At 48.3% G+C, this 27,165-nt stretch overlaps 2 protein-coding genes across 4 annotated transcripts in view; one reads left to right on the top strand and one right to left on the bottom strand.

Annotated features, from left to right (window-relative positions):
• The first annotated feature begins 1,476 nt into the window (after positions 1–1,476).
• Positions 1,477–27,038, top strand: LOC147916195 (interleukin-17D-like). Of its 2 annotated transcripts, none has more exons than XM_087436322.1 (2): positions 1,477–1,826; positions 20,434–20,781. In XM_087436322.1, exons 1-2 carry the CDS (start codon positions 1,537–1,539, stop codon positions 20,717–20,719), a joined length of 576 nt encoding a protein of 191 aa, XP_087292448.1. In that variant the 5' UTR covers positions 1,477–1,536; the 3' UTR covers positions 20,720–20,781. The 2 variants fall into 2 exon arrangements, with proteins under 2 accessions (XP_087292448.1, XP_087292449.1); XM_087436323.1 differs by lacking the exon at positions 1,477–1,826 and adding an exon at positions 1,837–4,386 and having other exon boundaries at positions 20,434–27,038.
• The window catches only part of EEF1AKMT1 (EEF1A lysine methyltransferase 1), a 54,637-nt gene continuing 53,247 nt past the window's right edge, over positions 25,776–27,165 (bottom strand). For both annotated transcript variants that reach the window (XM_087436320.1, XM_087436321.1), the window contains exon 5: positions 25,776–26,063. In XM_087436320.1, the coding sequence (XP_087292446.1) occupies positions 25,927–26,063 (137 nt within the window). In that variant the 3' untranslated portion in view covers positions 25,776–25,926. The remainder of the gene's footprint in view (positions 26,064–27,165) is intronic.

The following is a 27,165-nucleotide window of genomic DNA, read 5'->3' as shown; positions in this document are numbered from 1 at the left end:
CCAAAGCTGCAAACCATTTAGGGAGCCATAAATTATGTTTTTTCTACACTTTCCAAAAGCTTTCGGTTGGTATCAATCTTTTGTTTTTAGTTTCAAAGTATGACTGCTATAAAATGACCATATTCATTAGCCTGCCACCTAAAAAGCATTAAGCATTAATTTGTAGAATGAACAAATTAGTAAGTTTTCTTGAGTTCTTGAAGTATAATATAATTCCTTCATTTAAGAATATTTCCTTTAATTTATTCTCAGAATATTTGGCTTATTTTACATGACTGCTTGCACTTACAATTTAGTTATCATTGAGTAGGAATTCTCCAACATTGTAACAGACCACGTGATACCCACTAACAGCCACAGAAATACAAGTTGGAAGAAATATTTAGTACTTTGATGTTAGAGTTGATAGGCACAGAAGGATCATTTTACCGGTGTTTAGCAGGAACGGCCACCTCTGTTAAAATGAGATTTTTAAAAAATCTCTGATATATTTCTTTGAAACGGACTCACAGAAAAGGAAGTCGTCCTAGAGAAGAGAATCCTTCTAGGTTTTGAGCTCATTCTTTTTCCAGGTGGCCTGTTCTAGTCTTGGGTAAGCTTTAATTACTAGAAAAAGTCTTTTTACCCTGAGCCAAAATCTGTCTCCCCTAACTTCACAAAGTTGGCCCCACTTCCAAGCTCTGGAGACTCCTAGGCCTTCTTCAGTCAGGCAGGACAGCGCCAGTCCACGGGCGCAGCCACGTCAGGTCTGCTCCTTGTCCCCAGCACAGCATACCGTCGAAAGCTCGGTGACATCCAGGCCTCGGAACCCACACCATCCGCCCGGTCCGAGTCAACGCGGCCGGCGAGCCCTCAGTTTGTGCGGCTTTCTCAGAACAAATCTGAAAACATTTTCGGGGGAGATGTCGGGGACACTGGTGAGGACATTTCATAAGTGACAAAACGTCTTCAATTCCCAGAGGCACAGGGTGCAGGCCCAGCTCGTTCCTGCGACCGCCGGGCAACGACCTGGTGCCGTCGGCTCGTTGGCCCGCGCCCGCCCACAGAGGAGACGCCCGAGGAAGTCACTTCAGCAGTCAGGTTCAAAGGCAGCCGCGCCCAGAGGTGTCGGGGCCGGGCCGGGAGGAGGCGGGCGGGCGGCGGATGACGAGGGCCGGGGGGCGTGGGTCTGAGGGCGGCGGCCGGCGCGGCGGGCTCCGCGGCCGAGCGGGATGGCGCGCGCGGGGGTAAGCGGCCGTCACAGACACTCGCAGCCCACGGCGCAGCAGCCCGGCAGGCACACGCACACGCGCACCCCGCAGCCGGCCCCCGCGCGCCCCCCGGCTCGGGGCGGCGGCGGCGGCGGCGGGCCGGCGCGCGCGGGCCGGCGCAGGGCAGGGCCCCGGGCGCCCTCGGGCGCCGCGCGGGCGGGGAGGGCGCGCGGGGGCCCGCGTGGTCGGCGCCCATCCTCCGGGCCGGCCTCTCGGTCCGTGGGGCGGCGGGCGGGCGGCGGCTCCTCGGCGCGGACGCTGAGCGCGGCCTGTCTCGCAGGTCTGGATGCTCGTGGCCGGCGTCCTGCTGGCGCTGTCGCCGGGCCGGGCCGCAGGCGCCCCGAGGGCGAGCAGGCGGCCGGCGCGGCCGCGGGGCTGCGCGGACCGGCCCGAGGAGCTCCTGGAGCAGCTGTACGGGCGGCTGGCGGCCGGCGTGCTGGGCGCCTTCCACCACACGCTGCAGCTGGGGCCGCGCGAGCAGGCGCGCAACGCGAGCTGCCCGGCAGGGGGCAGGCCCGCCGACCGCCGCTTCCGGCCGCCCACCCACCTGCGCAGCGTGTCGCCCTGGGCCTACAGGTGAGCGCGGGGCGCGCGGGGGGGCGCGGCGCACATGGGGCGCTGGGCTGGGAGCAGTTCGTTCTGGCAAAGGCCCATCACCTCCCCCAAAGGAAGCCTGCTTCCTTCTGTTTACCTTTCAGTTACCTCATGTGCAACAGGTTTCTTGAGCAACTGTTCTTTGCCAGGTGCATAGTTAAATGGGTTCTACAAGGGACCAAGTGATCCTTTGTTAATCTTAATCCAGTTTTGTACAGAAGGCCTGTGGAGGTTCTAATGTGGAAGTCTACAGACATTTCCTGAGTGCCTATGGTGGTTCAGACGCTGCTGAGCATTGGGCGCCGTGAAGCACATCCTCTGAGCCCATTTAGCTTATATCTGAGGGAGGAGTGGTGGGGATAATTGGGAAAGAAACCATAATACAGGCAGAACATGGTTTGACGTGAAAAGTTTAAGTGTGTAATAGTTTAAGGTGGGGGTTGGGGGAGTGTTTTGGAGGATCAAAATGGCGTTTGAAATGCACTTTGGAGAACAGGCACAATTCCGAGACTGGCCTGTGAAGAGGTCAGCTCAGAAGAAAGGGACAGCATGCAAAAGGGGAGGCTGGGGTGTGTGCAGGGAATAGTGTGGCTAGAGTGTCCTCAGCACAACTTGTGACTGTCCCCTTCCCCTCCTTTACTGCCAAGTGTCACCTCCTGCAGGGGCTCACAGTCTAGCTGGGGAAGGAAGGGGCCCTCATACAGCCACAGATGTCCTAGAAAGCCTTCCGGTGAAAGAGCAAGACAAGGGTGGCCCAGAGGGAAGAGGCAGCTGATGGCAAGGGGGAAAGGAAGAGAGTGAGGACTCACCAGCACCGAAAACCACAGCACAAGGGAGTTGGGAGTGGAAGAGATGAGGTGGAGAGGGGAGCAGGAGCTAGATTTGGGCCTTAGAAGCAATGCTGCAAGTTTGAAATTTATCCTGTATGTTGCTTTTTGATCAAGGAAACCACATAGCCACTTTGTGTTTTAGGAAGGTGACCCTAATGAAGGATAGATTGGAGGGGAGATACTGGACAAACGCATTGCAATGCTTCCAGCAAAAGGCCTTTAGGGTCTGAACTCAGGCAGTGGTAGTGGAGAAGGTGAAACTAGGATCAATTTGAAAGATATGACTTAAAGAAGTGAAAGTGACAGGATTTAGTGAGTGATGATTATATGTGGGAGTGAGGGAGAAGGAGAGGGCATAAAATGTGTAATGAGTCAAGGCTTTCGTCCACGCTGCTGTGGAGATGTGCAGAGAAAATGTAATGATTTTGTTTGAAACCAATCCAGGCTTCCCTGAGCCTCTACCCACTAGTTAGTGGGCCTCCCTCCTCCTGGCTACTCCGCAAAGGACCGTGTTCACTTGTGGCTGAGCCCCACCCCACCCCCACCCACATGGAGGTTGGGCCCAGACACCTCCTGCCCTCCCTGCTCCTCTCAGTCATCTGATGCCCTCATGACACGCACGTGGTACCATTCGTCCTGGTGGCTTCATTCTCTTGCTTTTCCTCTTTCTTCCCACCATTCCCAGGGCCCAAAAGGATGACCTATTTTATTATCCTTCTTTCTTCAGCCTCATATTATACCTTTGATATGCTAAATAGCTTTAAAGCAACTTGGAAAATCTCTCAAGACAGCAGCTTGGCTTCTCCAGACAGAAGCTGCTACTTCTGTAGTTTTCTGTAACAAACTCTCCTCTCTCCAGGCAAATAGATGCCTCCCCCCACCCCACTAGGCTGAGGGCCCCGCTGGCCAGAAGGCAGAAGAGTAACATACAGCAGTGATTTTTTAGGACCTCCTGTTGGACATGTCCCGCACGTTTCTGGCTGGGGTTGTTGATGGTATTTAAGCAAAATGGGGAAAAGGAATGAGGAGCAAGTTTTTTGGAAGGCAATGCATTCAATGCTAGGCTTGTTGAGTTTTACGTGCCTCAGAGGTACACAGGTGTAAATGACCAGTTGGCTGTGGAAGTGTGGTCTCAGGAGAGAGATCAGGACTGGTGTACAAATTGGGAGTTGTCAGCCCTAGAATTCTGCACATAGTAACTTAAATTGAGTTGCCCTTGCTGCCTTTCCTGGGGACTGACACCTGTGTCTCCCCAGGTGAGATCCAGGAGCAGCATGGAGGAGGGAATGGCTAAGGGAGGTTACGGACAAGAACAACACACAGCGTTGAGTGTCCTGGACTAGGCTGCTGGGTCTGCCTGTGGAGCCTCTGTGCTGTGTGGAGCCTGGGAGCAGGAGCCACGTCTGTGTCAGGTGGCTTATGGTATCATCTGCATTATTTTTCATATTATTTAGCAACACTGATGAAGTTGCTCCCCAGGTGAGCAAATGGAGGCCTGATGGCTTACACTCTCTGAAGGAAGGACGGCCTTCTAGGGATGGGCACTGGGCCAGGGCTCCAGATCGCTGGATGCTGGAGCTGGCCCTGTCTTTTCCTGCCAGGAGACCATCTCTCTGTGCTCCTGACCTGTGATCACTTCTCCTTACCACCTCCTGAATTATTGTGAAGATTGGAAAAAGCAATACATGTGGAAGCTCAGAGCCCTAAAAGAGGTGTGTGGAAGGACAGGATGGTTTCTTAGTGGTGTCACTGCGGGGCCTGGTCACCTAAGTGGAAGAGGGTGCTCACCTGTGCTGCCTTAAACTCGGATTCAGAAGTGGTATTTAAGGCTAAAAACGGTCAGAGAAACTCTTAAGAAAGATGAATGGGGAAACGGACTGCAAGTCAGAAATACTGAAAAGCACAGAAAGGACCACTTTAGGTGGATAAGGTAGGTTTTAAAATAGAGACTTGGACTATAAAGTGGCTTTCCATATCTTTAGGGGAGAGATGGATCATTCAATAAATGGTGTTGGGACAGCTGAGGTGCCAGCTGGGAAAAAATACAATTGGATCTCACTCCTATATCAAAATAAATTCCAGATGATTCAAAGATTTAAACGTAAAATAAAACCACAAAAACAGATAAAAAACATGGTCAATTATGTTTATAATCTTGGAGTGGAAAGGCCTGTTTAGCAGCTCACAGACCCCCAAAATCATCAAAGATGAGATTGATAAATTCAATTACATACATATATGCCATTTCTTCTTGGCAAAATAAAGAAAAAAATAAGAAAAATAAAAAGTACTTGCAACTTATGTCGTAAAGGGCTCACTTGCTAAACAGCTTCTCCAAACCAGTAAGAAAAAGACCTAATGAAAAGATGAGCAAAGGCCCCAGACACTTCTCAGGGAGGGACAGTCAGATGACTCAAACTCTTGAGACGTGAAGAGATGGTTGACTTCAGGCATTGTGAGTGAAATGCATAATAAAACTCCATTGAGATGGGCTGGCCCGGTGGCATAGTGATTAGGTTCCCACACTTCGCTTTGGTGGCCTGGGGTTTGCAGGTTCGGATCCTGGCCTCAGACCTACACACCGCTCATCAAGCCATGCTGTGGTGGCATCCCATATATGAAAAAGAGGAAAATTGGCACAGATGTTAGCCCAGGGACAATCTTCCTCACCAAAAAAAAAAAAAAAGACTCCACTGAGAAACCTTTTTTTTTGTCGGCACCCATCAGGCTACGTTGGCAAGGGAGTGAGGAAAAGGCATTCTTGTACAGTGGACAGGGTGTGAACTGGTACAGCTTTTATGGAGGGCAATTGGGTATTAACTATCAAAAGTTTAAATTCACACTTTTTTGTGTGTGAGGAAGATTGGCCCTGAGCTAACATCTGTTGCCAATCCTCCTCTACTTTATAATTTTATTTATTTATTCCCCCAAATCCCCTGTAGATAGTTGTATGGCATAGCTGCATATCCTTCTAGTTGCTGTATGTGGGACGCGGCCTCAGCATGGCCAGAGAAGCGGTGTGTCGGTGCGCGCCTGGGATCCGAACCCGGGCCGCCAGCAGCGGAGCACATACACTTAACCGCTAAGCCACGGGGCTGGCCCTCCTCCTCTACTTTATATGTAGGATGCCTGCCTCAACACGGCTTGACAAGCAGTACTTAGGTCTGCTCCCGGGATCTAAACCTGTGAACCCTGGGCTGCCAAGTGGAGTGTGTGAACTTAACCACTACACCACTGGGCCGGCCTCTAACTTCACACAGTCTTTGACTCCACAGTTCCACTTGGAATTCCACATTTGCCCATGTACTAAATTATGTGTGTACAAGGGTGTTCACTGTGGTGCTAGCAAGGGACTGGAAGCATCCAAGCATCCACCAATAGGCAGCTAGTTCAATAAAATGCTACAAAAACAGCCTTGAAGAGGAAGGGGTTAGCTCTGAATGCACCTAAGCAGAGCAGCCATCACCAACGTCAGGAGAAATGAGCTGGTGCGGCCATGTGTGGTCAGAGAGAAGCTGTTACATAACTTACACATCTCTTAAATATGCACACACACACTTTGGGGCACCTCTGGAACCTGGTTATTACAGTGCCTCAGGAGGGGCCCTGGGAGGCTGGGAACAGGTGGGAAGGAGACTTACTCTTCACTCTTTTGTGTCTTCTGAATTTTCTGCCACGAGCATGTATTATTTCAAAAACGTCTTAATTTTTAAATTGAGCTGGCTCCGTGGCGTAGTGGTTAAGTTCAGCGTGCTCCCCTTCGGCGGCCTGGGTTCGCAGGTTCAGATCCCGGGCACAGATCTACACCACTTGTCAGCCAGGCTGTGGCAGCATCCCACATATAAAGTAGAGGAAGACTGGCACAGATGTTAGCTCAGGGACAATATTCCTTCAGCAGAAAATAAATATATTGAGTGCAGAAGAGGAAATTCACCAACCATGAGGAAAAGGCAGATACTGAAGCAACGAAGCCTCACCAGTAACAACAGCCTTTGCTGTACGGAAAGCGCTGGTGTGAAGGCACTGTCTGCTCTCACAGGCCGCACTGCTTACAGCAGAGGCACCGCAGGCCTCAGAGAGAGTCTGCAGAGCTCCCTTGAGCCACCCACAGCTGGGCGGTCTGTGGAGGAGGACCCGGCCTGGAGGGGTTAGGGTGTTGGGCTGAAATGGGAGAGCCGGGGTCTAAGCCCAGACCTCTCTGATCCCGTTGAGCCTGTGCTCCCACCCATCGTGCTATTAGAAAAGCAACATTCAACTTCCAGAATATGAAAATGTTTTTTTTTTTTTTTAATTTTATTTATTTATTTATTTTCCCCCAAAGCCCCAGTAGATAGTTGTATGTCATAGTTGCACATTTTCTAGTTGCTGTATGTGGGACGCGGCCTCAGCGTGGCTGGAGAAGCAGTGTGTCTGTGCGCGCCCGGGATCTGAACCCCGGCCGCCTGCATCGGAGCGCACGCACTTAACCGCTAAGCCACGGGGCCGGCCCTGAAAATGTTTTTTCATTTACTTTGTGGTATCATGTTTGTTTCTCTTAAGCTTTGAAAACAAAAATGCCAAACATAAAATTAACGTGATTGCTCAATAAGCTTTTTTTATGCCAATAAAGATACATATCACTCATTTTTGTTGAAACTCCAAAGATAAAACACCTACCAACTCTAAATAATTTTTGTTTATATTTTTCAATTTTGGGTAGTAATCTAAAGATAACTTTTCTCTAGGATGTGAATAATGCACAACAATTTATTTTTAGGCTTTGTTAACTTTTCTATGTAACTCTTTTCCTCCAAGGAATTTAAGAGACTACACCTAAATTTATTTTTACAATAAATAACTCCATGGATAGCAACGACAGCAAGGGAATAAATGGAAAGAAAAAGAGAACAGGACAGGGACTACAGGAGAGGAGGGAGGACAGGGGACAGGGAGGTCGAGTGACTTAAAAATAGAGGCAGCGGGCCACTAGGGAGTTTGAAGAGGCACTGGGACCACCCTCTGCCAGGCAAATCCTCCCCAAGCAGATGAGCCTGCGGTCAGGCGTGTCTCAGTAGGGGGGCCACCAAAGGAGAGGCCAGACCAGCAGAGGTGCCGGGTTGGATGTTAGTAAGTATCAGTAAAGCTGATCTTTTCCCATGGACAACCCACGTTGGCACCACTGTCTATTACCAGAACTTTCAGCGGGTGACTGGGGAAAAGAGGCACAACATAGTAACAGCTTCCAGCTCATGTGTGGGTCAGGCGAGGTCACCATCGTCTCCTGGGCCAGCCAGCAACGCCCGTTACGGGGATGACCTTCACGTTCCCATAAATCTATTACCACATATTTAGCAACACTGCATTTTAGAAAGGTTTTCATCAGGAAAGGTTGAAATAAAAAGGATATTTTTGCTTACCCCTCCTCTAACCCTTAAGTTGAGCTAACTCAAACCTCCTGCTTCCCCTGGGGGCTGTCCGTGCTTGTTCCATGTTACCACTGCAGAAACAGGTACATCCATTCATCAAATACTGCCTGGGCGAGGGCCATGCCCGGAACACACACCCTGACGCTTTTTTCCTAGATCACAGGGCACCTTTCACATCACTTTTTCTTTATCATATCATTTTTAAAATTATAAAAGGAATATAACATTAATTAGAGAAAGTTAGAAAAGTTAGGAGTATAATGTTGGAGGGAGTTATTCCCTTTTTAATGTTCCCATTGCTTTTTCTTTCACATGCACCCTCCCTGCCCCACCGTATGCACTTTTGAATTTGTGTCCTAGCACTAAGAACAAAGGTCCCCATGGACAGAAGCCCCTTGGGGATGTGTGCCGGCTGTGATCCGTCTCCCCAGGAGGTGGCTGCGTCCCAGACCTCAAAGGTGTCGCCGTGTCGACTGTGATCGACAGGGGGCAGCACTGCGCCAACTCACCTTCCCCATGGGACCTGGCTTCCCGGGGAAGGCCCATCCGGTGTGATCTTTGAATTTGGGGAGGCCTTTCTTTTTTATAATGTTTCTCCTTAGCAAGTTCACTTTTTTCCTGGGTCCCTGCCTCAAACCTGTGGGTGATTCTAATGACTTAACAACAAACTAAGAAAGCCTTTCTGCCTTCAGGGAATATCTCTGTATAGTATGTCAGCTCAGGGACTGTGTCCTTTCTGCACGGTCCTATGATGATGCTGTTCTTTAAGAAGAAGTGTTGGGGAAAGGACGAGAGGAGAGAGGAGAGAACAGAGGCAGTGCCCCTGCCTGGCGGGGAGGCCTTTGGTTGCAGCGTGGAGCACGGCAGGTGGGCTCTGCTCCCCAAAACTTGTTGTAGGAGAGGAGACGCTCATTGCTTAAAGCAGCTTGTTTAAGAAATATTGGTATTTTCCCCAAAAAGTATTCTCATGAATAAGTGACCTTTAATTGGCCAAAGTACTGCACAGGTTTTTTTCTCTGAGTTACTCAAAATATAGCAGGCTCTACTGCACCTATCAGTTTCACGAGTAAAAATAAAAGTATTGTCGTTGAGCATTGTCATGGGATTAAAGTCTCTCGTTCTGAAAATAGATATGTTCGTTTTGCTTTCATAGTTATTTTCTCTAACTGCCTGGGTTTTACTTGAGCCTTCTCATAGTAGCTGAGGATGATAATATTTCATTCCATCATCACCTTTTTCAAATTTCCTCACCTGAATAAAATGTTTGTACTCTTAATACCACAGAAGGATTGGGGCAGCTCCAGGCAGGAGCACACATACCATGAAGTAAAATTCCTTATGGGGTTTGTGTTCCAGAAACGACACATGATGATTTTGAAAGAGGGCAATGAGTACATTGCTCACTAAATTATTGAGGTCAGAGAGAACATAATCTACCAGGAACTCTTCTGGAATTAAAGAGGCTAATGTTTTGATATTAACTATTCCTCATAACCAATGTAAGGCGACAAACAGCTGATTCATTTTGGATCAGGGTGGGCTCCCCCCTTTTTGCACACAGGCGCTACCCCGTCCGCCCCAAGGACGGACACATCAGATGGCTCTGAACCCAAATTCTGCAGCTTCCCCTAGACAGATAGTTAAGCCATCCTGTGGGCATGAGCTGTGTTTTTCCTTTGAAGAGATATTTCCCAGCTGCACTGAATGCGTGACATTTGCCATGACCAAAGAATAAAACCCTTTGAGAAATTCTGGCTCTCATGCTCATTCCTCTCTTTCCCTCTGTAAAGCTTTGTTTCTGAATGATCTTCCAAATTCTTTTCCAAGCCATTTGTCTCTCTCTGCTCTTCCCTGACCTCCCAGATGAACAGATTTTACATGGAATCAGTGGATATCCTGGTTGTAGCTTTACCACTTACCAAGCATCTGACTAATTGCTATATATCCACAAACTGCAGAGCAGATGCACGCAGCTCGGCTATGCAGGGCAGTGCAGTTGATCACGCTAAGCCAGGTGAGCTGGAAGGCTTTGGACAAGCCCTTCACCCTCTCAGTGCCTCAGTTTCCTCATGAGTAAAGGGAGAGGGTGGACAGGCTGAGCCCTTCCAGGCTCCTGGTAGCCCAGGGCCAACTCAGTTGGCAGAGGAGCTGGGTTAGTTCTGGAGCCTGCCGCATTGGCTGAGCTTCAGGGCTGACCTTGATGCCCAGTTCAGGATCACACCAAGTTAACTTCAGTCCCCACAGGGGCTAGGATTGACCCCAGCTCTCCTTGGCCAGCAAAGAGGGCCAGGTGAGGCCCACTGGGGATCTGACTCCAGGGCGTCTGTGCCAGGTCAGACTTCGCTGCCCTCCCAGGCTGATTTTTCCGTGTCCTCTTTCATGAGAAATGCACAACTGATGTTTTCTTGTAGGGGCCAGAAGAGCATTTTTCAGAGCTTCTTGGCAGCATATATTGAAGATCTTTGGCTCTCTCAGGCCTTAGCGAATGGAGAGAGGGTGGAGCTGATGGGACTGCTGGCCACGACTTTCTAACAGAGGGAAACTGTTTGTGGTCTTCTTGTCCCCGGTTGCTCCCTGGCCAGCAAACAGAGTCCTCCCATAACCGGCCCTGCAGCTCCGAGCCTCGTCCTTCACCATTCTTTCCCCTATAGTCTCATAACCATTGTGCTCACAGCTGCAGGCCTTGTTCCAAAGGGAAAAAGACGGATTGCAAGGTGAACACAAACCCCTGTCGCAGTGACTCATTATCTCAAACCTGGAGACCAAACAGCCTCTGCCAGGGCTGTGTGTTAGAATTATCTGAGGAGCTTTTAAAGAATACCAGCACCCTGGGCCCACTCCAGAGCCACGCATTCCGAATCTCTGGGGTAGAGGAACAGCAATCACGAGTTTCAAAGCTCCTTTGTGTGCCTCTAGTGAAGAATAACTGAGATCTCAATGCCATCCCATCTGTGATGCCAAATCCTTGCTGGGTTAACAGTGACCTTCTGCATTAATTAGACGTCTCAGTGTAGGGAGTCTGGGCTGGTAGGATCATGCAATTCGAGCGTATTTGGGAAAACACAATTGTCCAGTTGTTTACTATCAACTGCAGTCAATATATGGCTAACTACCTTTTACAGATGTCACCTAACTTTGTTGCTGACTGTGTGACTGGGAAGGGGCTTCTGCTGACTGTTAGAGATTCCCCAGTTTAAATGAGCAAGACAAGTCAGTGGGCAGCTTGTTAACATGCAGGCCTCCTGAGTCACTGGGTGTGGGGTGAAGTGGGAGACTCTGCATTTTTAACAGAGCCCCACGTGTTCTGATACAGGTGGTCTGAAAACCGTATTTTGGAAACCTTATGACTTCTTTTTATTGCCCATATCCCAGGCAAAGATAGGGGTTTTTCAGAGGAATCTTAGCTCTTGCAAAGGGAAAATGGTTATCACTCAGCTTTCCTAGAGGGCTGCCAGTTGTCTTTATATTACCATAATTGTATAACATCTTCATATCTGCTAGAGTGAGTTCCCTCCTTATTCTTCTTCAAAACTGGCCTATTCTTGGCCCTTTTCTCTCTGTACGAATTTTAGGATCAGCTTGCCAAGTTCTAAGAGAAATCTACTGGGATTTTGGTTAGAATTGCACTGACTTAATAGGTTAATTTGGGGAATTCTCCAATATCTTGGAGACTCGGTGGATTACAGGTGTCATTTCTAAGCAGAAAACATGGATAAAATCTCACATTATCAGTCCTGCCATCAGGAAGCTGGAGGAAGCAGCCTGGTCGTCAAATCCATCCCCTTCACTTTGCAAAGCCAAGGGCAATAATTCTTCCAATGTCACTGGTTGGTAACTAAACCAGACTAAAGTTTTAGGTTCAGGACGCTTATAGACACCATCTTGCCCTTTTAAGAAAGTCTGTTGGGTTGAACTCACTGACCTTGAGATCTGGCCAACCATGACTCCTGAGGCGATTTTGTTTTCACCTAGACGTTTCAGTACTTATGGGTTTCCAGCCTGGACCAGAAAAGGCATTTCCCCCACTTGTTCTTGGGTGTGGGGTCTTGGGATTGCTGTGAAAGAAATAATCATACTTAGCCTCTGGTATTTTAAAATTAGAATAATTTTATGTTTTGCAAAGCAGGAGGGTGAGCCACATCAATGGGTTTGTGCCAGTAAACATCACAGCTATACTTGGGTGTCCGAGAGAGAGCACATCAGGTGGCTGCGATTCTGTCTGCCGGAATGTGCTCATTGTCCTGCCAGTAGCAGTCCTCCGGAACCGCTTTGAATTGTTTCCTACCCAGTTCAGGGTCCCAGGGGCAGTGCTCTTTTTCTGTCTCTGCTGTCACTTACATTCCTCTCCAAGCTCAGTTTCCATCACCTCTAATCATCCCTGGAGGACTTGTCCTTTGTTCTTGGATTAAGCCGGGCCAGCTGTCACTCATTCAAGCCAAGCTTCACACGTGGCCCCAGGGACGCTTCTGGGATCCCATGAGAGGGGAGAACTTGATTTGCTTCAAGTGTGTTCCTATGCCAAGCTTCTGCAGAGCAGCATGCAGAAAATGTGAAGACAAAAGAATTATTGCTCACAAGGAGGCAAGACAGCCATGCAGGATTCTTCCTTGCATTTCCATGTTTGGTAAGAGAAAGGGATCCCTGCTGGACTTGCTTGATGTTTTGTTTTCATGGCAGCTTTCTTTAACCAAAAAGCACTCCTGGCTGCTAATTTTCCCAGAATCTTGAGGCAAGAGGTGGGATGACAGGCTTTAACTTTGTGACTGTCCCCTGGCCGCCCTGAAGCTCCCCGACCTTTTCCCCTGACCTTTTTTCCATCCCCCAACTAGTGTCCTTCAGAATGTGTCTGTGTTGTGCTTTCTGTTTTCTATGGTAACCGCTGGCATCGATACCCACAATACTGGGTGTCAGGGATGTGATGTATGTGTTGTATTCCCTCCCTTGGTAGCACATTTCTATTTTAAGAGAAACCTCTGGGTCATGAAACCACAATTTGAAAAACAACCAATGCTTATGCCGTCTTATGATGTTCCACGTCCCAGGCAGAGGCACAGGGCAGGCAGGTCTCTCTTTGTCACAATGCCTTAGCCTAGAGGTGTCACTGTGACAGTGGAAATTTCATTCTTGGGCCTGACTTGTGGGGATCAGGTGGATATTTTTAGTCAGATGAGCCTTCTGACCCATCACAATATCCAAACGACTGTCAGTCCTACCTGTAACACTGATGGATGATCCGTGGATTGTTACCTGCATACTGTGGTGCACAAAAAGATAAATCCCAGGTGTTTCTAGTTGAAAAGGATCTTTGACGCCCTTAGGTCAAACACATGTTCCAGAGGAGGAAACTTGAGTCTGAAGAGGCTGTGCCTGCCCCCCCCCTTCATTTCGGCCTGTAATTGAGTCTACACCTATCAGAATGATCTTTCACATGTCAATCTGATCATGTCTCTGCTGCTTACAGTCCTTTCGTGGCTTCCCATGACCTGCAAGGTAAAATCCAGACTTTTGGTTCTGGCCTTCAAGCCTCCTGTCCACCTCTCACATTTCTTACTGAATCTGCACCCCGCCGTGCACGTGCACACACACAGGCTCCAGCTACAGTGGCCTCTGGGCAGTTCCCCACCCACGTGGTCTGCTTTCCTGGCTGGCTGTGTGTGGCTTCTTCGCCTAGCACTCCCTAGCCCCCTTCATGCTTAGCTCAGCCGTCCTTGTCCCCTGGCCTAACCTTAGACCTCCCTGGGGCCTTAGCCTCGGGCCACCCCACATGCGTTCGCAGCAGGCTGTGCCCTTTGAGCTGGTTTGTCCCGACCACTGGCTTGTGCATCCGGGGAAAGGCCATACCCTTGTCCAGTGTCCATCTCAGGAGCTTGAAAAGTCCGCTGAATTAATGATCACTACTGACCCGCTATTTGGCACATTCAGAGGACATCTTGTGACTCCACTAGCGTTCAGCACTGTCATAGTGTTTGTGTGCACGCTCACGTGTTTGGTATATCTCTAAAGGATAAGTACTCGGTGCTAAACAAAACCACATGATACCATTAGCACACCTAAAAGTTAATACTTCCTTAATGTCTTCAAATATTGTCAGGTTCAAATTTCCCAGATTATCTCATAAGTGGTTTTTTAAAACTTAAAACAATTTTCTCTTTTTTGTTTTATTATTTAACTCTTCATTTTGAAATAATTTCAAACTAACAAAAAAATTTGTGAAATGAGTACAAGGAATTCCCTGTACTCTTCACCCAGATTGCCCAAATGTTAGTATCATAACTCAGCAAAATTATGAAGCTCAGGAAATGCGTGTTGATACGATACTGTGACCTAACCTGTAGACCTTATTCAGAGTGACCCATTAATGCCACTTTTCTGCTCCAGGATCCAGCCTGGCCTCACACATTGCCTCTGGTGGTCGGGGCTCCTGAGTCGCCTTCAATCTGTGACAGTCCCCCAGTTCTTTATCTTTCATGACTGTGACACATTTGAAGAGTACTGGTCAATTATTTTGTGGAATGTCCCTGAGTTTGGGTTTCATATATTTTTAAGCAACCATATAATTTCTCATCCAAACAGAGATATTTGGGAGTAAAAGGGGCTCAATTTGTAACTGTACCCCGACAGCAGGTGTAAACCAGGCAGGTCAGTGATGCCCTGGTACTTCTGTCACTCAAGGCTCTCTCTTTTTTTTTTGGAAGATTCACCCTGAGCTAACATCTGTTGCCAGTCTTCCTCTTTTTTCTTCTCCTTTTCCCCAAAGCCCCAGTGCATGGTTGTATATATGATAGTTGCAAGTTCTTCTGGTTCTTCTATGTGAGCTGCTGCCACAGCATGGCTACTGACAGACGAGTGTTGTGGTTCCACACCCAGGAACCAAACCCAGCCCACCGAAGCGGAGCACACCGAACTTTAACCCCTAGGCAACTAGGGCTGGCTCTCTCTCTTTTTTTTTTATTGAGGAATAATTGACATATAACATTATATTAGTTTCAGGTATACAACATAATGATTCGGTATTTGTATATATTGCAAAATTATCACCACAGTAAGTCTAGTTAACATTCACCACCACACAGTTACAAAGTTTTTTCTTGTGATGAGAACTTTTAAGATCTACTCTTTTAGCAACTTTCAAATATGCAATACAGTATTGTTAACCACAGTCACCATGCTGTCCATTACATCCCCAGGACTTACTCATTTCATAACTGGAAGTTTGTACCTTTGACCCCTTCACCCATTTTGCCCCCCTCCATCCCCTGCCTCTGGCAACCGCCAGTCTCTTTTCTGTACCTGTGAGTTTGGGTTTTTGTTTTTGTTTCTTTAGTTTCCACATTTAAGTGAGATCATACAGTATTTGTTTTTCTCTGTCTCATTTATTTCATTTAGTATAATACCCTCAAAATCCACCCATGTTGTCACAAATGGCAGGGTTTCCTTCTTTTTCATGGCTAAATAATATTCTGTTGTATATACCACATTTTCTTTATCCATGTATCTGTTGATGGACATTTAGGTTGTTTCCATGTCTTCACTTGTAAATAATGCTGCTATGAACAGGGTGGTGCAGATACCTTTTCAAGTTAGTGTTTTCATTTTCTTTGGTTATAGACCCAGAAGTGGAATTGCTGCATCAGATAGTAGTTGTATTTTTAATTTTTTGAGGAAACCTCCATACTATTTTCTATAGTGGATGTACCAGTTTACATCCCCACCAACAGTGCACAAGGGTTCTCTTTTCTCCACATCCTCGCCACACTTATTATTTCTTGTCTTTTTGATTCTAAGTTGTGAGGTGACATCTCATTGCGGTTTTGATTTGCATTTCCCTGATGATTAGTGATGTTGAGCACCTTGTCATGTACCTGTTGGCCATCTGTATGTCTTCTTTGGAAAAACATCTATTTAGATCCTCTGCCCATTTTTAAATAGGATTGTTTGTTTTTTTGCTGTTGAGTTGTATGAGTTCTTTATAGATTTTGGATATTAACCCCTTCTGAGCTATATGATTGGCAAATATTTTCTTTCATTCTGAAGGTTGCCTTTTCATTTTGTTGATGGTTTCTCAAGGCTCTTTTAATATGTAGGTTCCCCTCCCACTTTTCTCCCCTTGGGATGAAACTTTTACTGAGTTGCCTACATTCTATACATTGTTGATCATATCCTCATGGTGCCATTTAACATGTTCTTCCATCCCTATATTTCCAGTAAACTCGCTCACTCAGATTAAGTTTAGTTTCTGACCAGCCCCTTCTCAAGCCTCTGCCCTTCTTGGCTCTGTGGAAGCCCCTCCTGCTTTTGGCTGTCTCCACGATTAGACATCTTCTCCCTAAAAAGTTGGTTTTCCTTGCCTTTTATTTGGTATTTCTCCATACACTCCCCTAAATGATCTTATTTAACCACCATCTATATACTAATAATTAAAAATCTCCACCTTCAGCCAAGATCTCTCTCTTGTGCTCTAGGCTATCTTCCACCCTGTAGTCTGGGGATCTAAAATTCCATCTGATTGGGTCACTTTGTTCTTTAACATCCTTCCCATTGCCTTCCCTACTAAGAATTGGAGACTCTTCACGATCTAGCCTCCACGGATCGCTCCAGCCCCATCTTGTAGTTCTTCTCCTGTGCTGCAGTTCCTAACTCTGACATGGTCCCTCACCTCTAGGCTTTGACCTCTGCCCTAAATGCCCTGTCTCCCTTCTTCATCTGGATGAATCCACCCGGGAACAACCTTTGCCAGGAAGCCTCCCCTAGCTGCTGTGGCTGGGTTAACTCTGTAAGTGTTTATTGGTACATTTACCCCACAGAGAGTGAGTCCTTGGATAGTAGATATGTGTTTCTTCTATATCCCCATTGCCTGAAACGTCACTGGCACTCAGATGTTTGTTGAATAAATATTGAAAGTGATTGGAGATATTATCAGTTCCCTTTCCCTCCACTTGTAAGTTCGGGTCTTATACTGACGGAGTCTGCAGGACAGGAAGCTGATGCGGTCCACATGCACCGACACCACCCACCAGCTCCCCATCTGCTGAGCCCTCACTCTGTGTGAAGCACTGTGCTGGGCATGGCAGGACATCAAGATGAATAAACATACAGTCCTTACTCTTCCCTTCCAGGAAAAGACGTGGAAAAAGTCTAGTTCTATCTGAGAGGCACAAAGTGTTATGAGAATATGGGGAAAGGAGAGGTTAAATTTGACAAAGGAAATTTGAAAACTCTTAAGATGATGACTTGAATTGGACCTTAAAATATGGCAAATCTTCATTGAGTTGGTATTGGTTTTGGGAAGAGGGCATCTTGAGCAAAACCTTAGCTGTGACACACGCAAGAAGCATTCCACTGTGGGACGGCTGGAGTGTCGGACACATGAAGACGACGGTGAAGGAAGGCTAGAAAGGTGCGTAGGTAAAGACCAAGTCGTGGGGGCCTTGGAAGGCAAAACAAAGGAGTTTGGATTTTTCCTGACACGAACCCCCACAGCATGAGAAGGGTGCTGGGGAAACCTAGGCCTCAGCATACCCCAGTTGGGGGATAGCAGTAAGGCATTACAGAGGAGGCTGAAAACGCTGGAAAGGTCAGGGTGGACAGCTTTATCAGTCCTTGCAAGGAGAGAACTTGTTATGCTACAAAGGCCCCCATGACAGAACTAAGGGAAAAGTAGTGATGAGAAGCTTAAAAAATATATTTTCAACTATTTGTGTGCATGTTGGAGGGAAACGTGAATGGATGGGATCAGTGTAAATTTAAGTGTCTTGGTGGCAGAGACCACTTGCATTTTGCAAACAGTCCCCACCCCATGCTCCTCCTTTTTGCACATCACAGATTTATTAGCCTTCACTCTTGAGTCTTGACCCTGCCCTCTCTCCTTGTAGTACAGCAACGAGAAGGAAGCTGAAGGGAGTCCATGCCTGAGTGTCAACACCAGCAGGGTTGCCTGTGCCTGTGGCCTCCCTGCTCCCCCCGCTGCTACTCCCGTCCTCTGGTCACCCTGACTGGAAGCCTTGGAATCACTGCTGACTTCTCCTCTGACCTCATCCCCCACATTCAGACAGTGGGCCAGGACTTGGAAATGTCCTCTCGGGTGGAGAGTGCTCAGACGGCAGGTTGGCTTGGTCCTCTAGTTGAACTGTCGCCACTCTCTTTACAACATCTTGCCAGCTCCTGGCCTCACTAGCTTCTTTTCCTTCCACACGTGGCAGGTGTTATCCAACCCCCACCGTGATGCCCAGGTCGGCACGCCAGGCTCTGCCCTCTGGGATGCGTGGGCTCCCCGACAGGTCCTCCCTTCAGGCAAAACCATCTTAATTCTTTCCTGCTGTGTACACGGCACATAGTTGGCACTATGTGAGTAAATTTGTTGTTGCGTGAAGATACCATTTCTAGACTCTTCCCTGCCCAGTCATCTAATCCATCAGTGTCTAAAGATGTTGGACCCAAATGGAAGAAACCCACTTAGCTTCCTTACACATCTGGGGCCACCCACCCTCATCAGGCCACTGAGAGCTAACACTTGCCTCATTGACATGATCTCCTCAGTGGAGAAACCTCTTGGCCAACCTGACATAGCTTCTTTATCCTGTTACTCCCAGGCTTGAAATCCATTCAGGCTCTGTCTCCCTGCCCCAATACACCCATAACTGACCCAGTCAGCATCATCCACCTTCTAGCTCCCCCTTTCTGCAACAAACCCTCAGCTCTGTTCCTTGGACACCCCACTGCTCGCTCACCTGCCCCCTACCTCTCCTAAGCCCCCTACTGCCTCTGCCTATTCTTTAACTGGATGGTTTGAACATACTTCTTCACTGGAAATCTCTTAATTTGGTTGAAGAATTTTAGTCAGTATTAGTGAGGACCTACGAGACAACTAGTCCACAGAACTAGTCCGCCTAGAGGACAGAAAACTTCTGCAAGCCAGGAGGGGTAAGGCTTAGCCCAGGTCAGCGTCTCTCCCCATGGAGTCGTCTTTGCTGCAGCCACACTGTTGTCAAGAGTGCTCGTTAACGGGAACCCGGATGAGAAACCATACACACCTCAAGTTCTAAGGTTTAAAAACCTTTAAGCACATCTCATTTTTTTCATTTATATCCTGGGCTCCCATTGGGTCAGCACTTTTGGGGGCCTTCCTGGGCTTGACACATTGTGGGTCTACGAATGTGTTTGTTGCTTGAGAGGTTAGAGAAGTCCTGGCTGTGATGCTGAGATTTTAGGGTCCCTAGGACTCAGCTCTAGGAGGAGAAACATTCCTAAGAGGACTGTACATGTTTTAAATGGACAGATTAATGGAGATGAGAATTTGAGGTCATGAGATCTCATGAGAAATGTGGACAGTCCTTCCCTCTGCGAGGGGACATTAGGGAGGAGTCCTAGGTCCCCATTAATGACCAGACACAGCTTTGACCTCCTTGCTTTGGGGAGGCGGGTGGTGGAGGGGGTGCTTTCGTTCCTCTCAGGGAGCTATCTGGCAGCTGAGCCCTAGACCCCTCCGGCCCTGTGGCCCAGGCTGCTGTGTAGGTGTTGACGCTTGGTTCTTGGCATCAGACCAGAAAATAGGGAGACATGGAGGAGGATGAAAATGATCAAGTTTAAAACATCACTCACTTTTCAAAAGTCCGAGCCTGGCCGGTCCTGCCCTACCCTGATGTGCTTCAGCCCCTTCACAGAGGAGGGCACAGGGACCCTGACAGACTGATGGACACAGGGCCCACCTTGTGGCCTTCTGGACAGGTGTCTTGAAGCTTCCTTTGCTTGTGGCTGTCAGCGGCTAGATGGCCAGTGTCTGCACTGTCCGGCACCCAGGCCAGCTAACCTCACACAGGGCTCAATGCAGAGGCAGCCTTGTCCTGCGCCCCAGGGCCCGTCTGGAGCTGCAGAGCCTGGTGGGCTGGAGGGGAGGTAGTTCTGAGGCTCAGGAACCACTGCTCTGGGGCTGGTTCCAGAGGTGCCCACCGAGTGGGCGCTGTGGGCCCCAGGCACAGAGAGGTCTATTATATTCCAGCAAGTGTGTGCACTCACCTCAGTGCATGTGCAGAGCGTGTCGACTTTATGTTTCCACGTACATTAGTGCAGCCTCTGGAAGCATTTGTAGAGAGTGGCCCGAGGATAGCCGTCAACTCTGTCCTCACCATGTAAAACAGAACGCAGTTCCATGTTCATCTGTGTAGCCTGGGGTCCTGCGTGGATACTAACGGGGGGGGGGGGGGGACGTCAGCCCAGCCTTTCTTCCTGCTCCTCTAACCGGTGATCGCACACTTCCTGGTCCCAGAAGCAGACTCCTTTCAGAGGCCGGCCTTTCGCGCAGGGGCTGTGTTCCCGCTGCGCCACAGCAGGAGCTAAGCCTGTGCTCTCTCCCCGCAGAATCTCCTACGACCCCGCCAGGTACCCCAGGTACCTGCCCGAAGCCTACTGCCTGTGCCGGGGCTGCCTGACCGGGCTCTCCGGGGAGGAGGACCTGCGCTTCCGCAGCGCGCCGGTGCTCGCGCCCACCGTGGTGCTGCGGCGGACCCCGGGCTGCGCGGGCGGCCGCGCCGTCTACGCCGAGGAGTACCTGCCGGTGCCCGTGGGCTGCACCTGCGTGCCCGCGCCCGACAAGGAGGCGGCCGGCAGCGCCGCCAGCCCGGACGAGCGCGGCGCCCGGCCCTGAGGCCGCGGCCGCCCCCCGCGCCCGCGCGTGTCCCGCCGCCCCGGGGGCGCGAGATCGACGACACACGAGTGAACCGAAACAGCTGCCGAGCAGGTTCCTCTCACACGGCATTCCCCGGGTTTTTTAGGCCAAACGTAGCCCGGAGCTGTGGAGAGCCGGTGGAGAGGGAGCCGGTACGTGGCATCCTGCAGGCGGCACCGCGCCGGGGCCCACGGCCGGCGGGCGACCCGGGGCCCCAGCCAGAGCGGTGCCGCCCCTGTTAGCACAGCCAGGAAGAGGGCAGAGCCTCCACGAGACAGATAGAGGATTGAGAGAGGCTTAAAAACGGTTTTTTTAAAGTAGAATATATACCTACTTTTTTATTCGACTGTTTTCAGTAGGGGCAGAAACTTATTATATTAGCAATTTTGAGCAATTAAAAAATTTTACTTGACATATAAACATTTTATAAGCATTCGGTTTTCACTTCCTCTGGTAGGATTTTTTTAGAAGCACAATTGGAAACCTTAGACAAACTCTTTAGCTGGCCCTGTGGCTGGGTCTCTCAATTCAGCCTGTTGCTGAGTGCTGGCCGTAACAAAACGGACAGGGCTGAACTCGACCTGCCCCCCTCCGGCCGAGACCCTCACAGGCCGCTACAGGAACAAGAGAGAAGCACGGGACGCTGGGGTCACCCCGGACGGGCCAAAGATTCCTCAAATCTCAAACTTGGTTGTATTCATGAGTATATAAATGGCTGCAGATTTACACAATCGAAAAAAATTTCACTTTTGAAAGTCAGTGGGGCCTGACTTTTGTGGATAAGAGGGGTGAGATAAGGCAGGAGGTGGAATGTGATATCTTTGCCAATTCCCAGGAAGAATCCAAGTCTTAGCTTAGTTCTCAGAGCTTCAGGCACCAGCCATATGAGGAGAAAGGGGGCCAACTAACAATTTCCAGAAATCAGCATCCCAGGCCCTTTTTCTACATACTGCAATGTGAGCTAAGTCTGTCCCTGAACACAATTATTTGTAAAAGCAAGGAGTTCTTTTTAAATCATTAAAACAAAGTATAGGTGAAGGGTGGCTGGGTACATTTCTCTCTGGACTCGGCTTTGATGGGCTCGACTTTTAGAGGAAACAGTATGTTAAGACTTCACTCTATCTTAATTTTATGGTTGAAGTTTAAGATTTGATTTGGTTTTAGAAAGATCAACTAGTCATGTGAAGTCAGTCTCTTTGCTCTTCTGTGACACCCCAGCCAAGCCAGGAAGTCGCCTCTGTCTATCCGTGACCCCTGGGCTCCAGCTGCCACAGAACTACCAGCCCTTGCCTTGGTTTGATCTGGACAGAGGGTCCAGATCAAACTTGTACTTTCAACTTGTACTAAATATTGACAGAAGCTGTGCATGCAACACACATCACTGAGCAAAATCCAGATTTTCTAAATAAGAAATTCAAAATTGAAATCAATAGCTGTGGATAGTTCTGTACAGTTTGGTAATTTTAATTCTCAGTTCAACCTCTGGGGAAAAAAAAAGTATCTAGAATACATTCTTGTCCAGAAAACAGAAGGTTCACAGCTACCTTTTGTTGCCTTCAGATCAACAGCAAGTCCATAAATTAAAAAGGAAAGTTGCCTTTCAAACCAGTGATTTAGGTAATTGTTTCAATCATCGCCACTGTTGTGTAACATTTTCCAGCCATGCCTCAGATATGCATATTGCAAACATCAGAGGAGAGGTGAGAAGAGTGAACTCTTTGCATGGGGAAAATATCACAATTAATTGTATCATTAGTTTAACCGAACTTAGTTTGTTAAAAGGTAGCAAATTCCCAGTAGAAGAAGAAATTAGCTTTACGAAATTCTAGGATCTAGACAGGGACGTTTTATTTGTATTTTTTCTCTGAAGGGAACATTCAACCATTTAAAAAGTCCTCATGGAGGACGAGCCCTGCTCCAGGCACGAGCTCCCTGGAGGCAGCTGTGAGCACCTCCCTCTCCCCCACAGCACTAGTGGCTGTCCCAGCACTGGGCGGTGCTCTGGCGAGGCTGATCCACGCGTGGTTCTCGGGGGACCTGAGCCGGCGCCCCCCCACGTCCCCCACCGTCCCCAGGAGCGCCCCGAACAGCGCCCAGCGCGGGAGGTACCAGAACATATTGGCCCCAATGATTTATAAGCTACATTTAAAATAAAGATCAAGCGATTCTTTCTTCATGTTGTGTTTATTGCTTTAGCAAGTGTATATCATTTAAAAGTGACAATATTTTCTCGTATAAGTTTAAAATGAAATATGACTAGGCAAATTAGAGGGTGGTGATCAGTAAGAGGAGACACTGTTTCAATGAATAACAATTTATGGGACAGAATTTTGTTCTTTTGTGTGTGTGTGTGAGGAAGATCAGCCCTGAGCTAACATCCATGCCAATCCTCCTCTTTTTGCTGAGGAAGACCAGCCCTGAGCTAACACCTATTACCAATCCTCTTCCTTTTTTTCCCTTTTTTTCTCCCCAAAGCCCCAGTAGATAGTTGTATGTCATAGTTGCACATCCTTCTAGTTGGTGTATGTGGGATGCCGCCTCAGCATGGCTGGACAAGCAGTGTGTTGGTGTGCGCCCGGGATCTGAACCCGGGCCGCCAGCAGTGGAGTGCGTGCACTTAACCGCTAAGCCACGGGGCCAGCCCTGAAAGGGGGTTTTAGAGTTATCCATGCATTTTGTTTGTTCTTGCTCTCCAGGCACCCCAGCCCCAAACACACAGCTGAGTAGTTATACAAAAACTTTTGAATTGTCAGCAAAACTGAAATTATTATCCTTTTCCTTTCCTAGACAGACACAGGGAACACGCCAGGCCTAATTCATGGTTTTGAAGGTTGCAGGGAGATAGCTGCAGATCTTTTATGCAATGCAGAAGGGGATCATAGATGAACATAGGTTTGCTAAAACCGAAATCACGTAAGGGGTCCAAAGCTATACAACACACGTTGGCTGCTTACTAAACAAAAATGTAAGTAAATTTCTAATATGAATCAAGCTTTGCCCCTCTCCTCCCTCATCTCCATGAAGAAACAGGTTTCTCTCCTCATCTAAATGCTAGATTTTAAGGACAACTAAAATTCTGTTATTTCTAGGCTGCTACTCGCCCACAACTCCGAAGTATGCCCACAACTCCTCCTAAGTTACACATGACGTTTCTATACATGATTTGTTACTAAAGTTTGTTACTGGCCTAGGTAATTTTTAGCAAACTGATTCATAAGGAAATAATATGGTAGGGGTTATTTTTTAAAGAACAAACATTTTTTATTGAATATTTAATGATGTGCCAGGTGCTGGTACACTGATAAAAATATAAATGTCTGATAAAAATAGAGTGACCTTTTAAGTAAATTTAAAATCATCCCACAGTCTGACAACTGAGGTCTGAGAAATAACAAAGCCAAGCGAGCTCCAGGCGCTTCCAGAGCCCCAGCGCCAGCCCTCCAGGTCACACAGCAAGGAACAATCCAGAGGTTCACCTTTTCCACCTCCTCCGTGTCCACTGTAGGTTAGCCTGGCCCTGCTCCACTCAAGGCCCTGGACACCCAGAGCAGCTTCGGTCTGGAACACTGCAGGCCACAGTGTCAGAGGGAACATACAGCCCTGATCGTTAGCCAAAGCCAGGCATATGAGGTGGGGAAGGATAGTCCTTTCCCAGAGAGAGGGGGTTAATTTTTTTAAAGTTATTTTGAAATGATTGTAGATTCACAGGGAATTGCAAAAATACTACAGAGAGGTCTTGTGTCTCCTTTACCCAGCTACCCCAATGGTAACATCTTACATAACTATAGTGCACTGTCACAGCCAGGAAACGGACAGTGGGACCACCCACAGACCTCATGCCACATTCCCTGGTTTCACACGCACTCATCAGTGGGTGTGTATTCTGTTCTGTGCAACGCTATCACACGTGTAGATTTTTTCTGTTGGTTTTTTTTGTGAGGAAGATCAGCCCTGAGCTAACATCCATGCCAAGCCTCCTCTTTTTTGCTGAGGAAGACTGGCCTTGGGCTAACCCATCCATGCCCATCTTCCTCTACATTATGTGGGATGCTGCCACAGCATGGCCTGACAAGCCGTGCATGGGTGTGTGCCCAGGATCTGAACCGGGCCGCCAGCAGTGGAGGGCACGCACTTAACCGCTACACCACGGGCCGGCCCCCACATGTGTATATTTGTGTAACCACTGCACAATCAAGATACAGGCCAGTTCCGGCATCACAAAGATCTCTCTTTTATGGTCACACACACACCCCTACCCCCACCCTCACTAATCTGTTCTCCACTCAAGAATGCTGTTACATAAATGGAAATACACAGTATGTGACCTTTCGGGATTGGCTTTTTTTCACTCAGCAAATGCTCTTGAAATCCATCCAAGTTGTGGGTATCAACATTTTGTTCCTTTTGATTGCGGAGTAGTGTTCTGTGGTGTGGATGTATGATGAATATTTTTGAAGAATAATAAAGTCTAGCACACCCCTCACCTCCTTTTTGCTATGGGGTCTTGGTTTGCAGGTGCACTCCCATTTTCTCAGGTGGCTCGGAGCATTTGATGTGGCTGATGCTGAGGATGCTGGGGCTGGGCCGTGCACAGAGGGCACCTGGGCTGCCTTCCTGTCATCCTTCCAAGAATGGAGGAGGAGGAAAAGTCCACGAGGCTCTCAGACACTAGTTGCTAGGATTATCAACTTTTTCATGGAGGCAAATCATGTCTCCTTGAGGGGCAGGAGCAGAGGAGGGCCCCTTGCAAGTCCTGCGACGCTCCAAGAGAGCCTCTGGGAAGAACCAGTAGTTCACTGGGCAGAATCAGAAGGACCCCATTTTAAGGGGCCGTATGGCCAGAGGCAGAGGCCAGGGTTCTGTCTATCTTAGGTCTTGGCCAAGCCACTAAGTGTTTGTACTTCAATTTTTACCTATGTTAGGTGAGGAGAGTAGATTAGATGGACTCTAAGATTTCTTCCAACTATAAGTCCGTGGATTCAAGTTGGCAAAAGCATGCTGAGCTCTAGAGAGGCTCTCAATAAGGAAATCACAGTGAGACGTTGTGTCTTTATTGTGGAAATTAGGGCAGGGACAGCCCTAGTTTGGGGGGAAGGGGAGGAGGTTACACCTTTTCAACCCACTAAGAAAACAAAAAGAAGGAAATGTCACCAAGGTCCCTAACTGTGTTATATTACTATCTGCATTTAGATTTCACAGTCCAGCCCAGAATCATAATTCACATAACAGCGGAACTCATTTGCCAGGGTTCGGGTGTGTTCTGGAATAAACTTGCACATCTTCACTCCAAGAAGTTTTGCTGCCTCTTCTTCCATGACGGCCCCTGAAGAGAACAAACCAGATGAACTGGAAGACTGAAATACCACCCGTGCACCCGGGACCATCACAAGCCACAGAGGAATCTAGACTAGAACATGGGGAGCAATTGCTTGATAACCCTGAAACCGGGAAACAGTTAGCCATTGATGATTGAGCAGCTAGTAACAATGGGGGATCGGAATTGGCCACCTCAAAATATGTCTCTGCCTGAAAGACACTTTGGCTTCAACCCCCATTAACTGACCAAAAGAGGCTGGGGTGGGAGGCCTGCGCCCCCAGAACAGGCCACCACCATAGACATCTCCCAGTATCTGGGAGGGTCCGTGCTAAGTCCATTCTTAGTTCTGGTTACCCTTTGTAAGAGACATTTATGTTTGTAAAGGAAATCTCCATTTGTAAAGGTATCTTCTTCCCTGTACCAGGAAGAAGGAGGGGATGGCCCTACCTAGAAACTTATCAGAACAGAACGCGGAAGGCGAGGACTTAAATCTGCATGATAAACTTACCCACTGTTAACTGTGCTATTCAGGCAATACGCTATCTGACTCCCACTAGGTTCCTATAGGTAACATCCCCCTGGAGCTGGGGTCACCATGGTAATGGGTGTTTGAGCTATTTTTCAGGAGGTGAACCCCTTGTCCACTTCAGGCCTGATTGAGACCACCAACCCATCAACTGGGCCCACGTAGACATGTGTCCGATAAGTGATCTTTTCATGTCAAGAGGTTGGAACCCCACCCTCAGGACATGCTGACGCCGCCATTCTGTGAACTTGTGTCCTACGAAGAGGCATGAAGTCTGACTACGCTTGCTCAGATCATCAATCACCTCATCTCTCCTCACCCCCAATCATTTCAGACCACCTTGCCCCCTGCCCCATTAATATCCCTGAGTCCCTATTTTCAGGGAAGCGGATTTGAGATTCATTTTCCCGTCTCCTCACTTGGCTGTCTTGTGATTAAACCCTCTCTCTCTGCAATCATGTCGTCTCGGTGACTGGCTTTCTGGGCGGCGGGCAAAAACGGACCTGGTGTGGTAACAACACTACTCAACAAACGAGGGGGTCAGTTCTTCATAGTCCGTTTTACTTTCTCCAACATTTTTGC

Source organism: Ceratotherium simum, chromosome 10 (genome assembly GCF_057802395.1).
Source record: "Ceratotherium simum simum isolate JZ-2026a chromosome 10, ASM5780239v1, whole genome shotgun sequence".
NCBI lineage: Eukaryota > Metazoa > Chordata > Mammalia > Perissodactyla > Rhinocerotidae > Ceratotherium > Ceratotherium simum.
The sequence above is the reverse complement of the archived record's forward strand: the minus strand, read 5'-3'. Positions and strand labels throughout refer to the sequence as shown.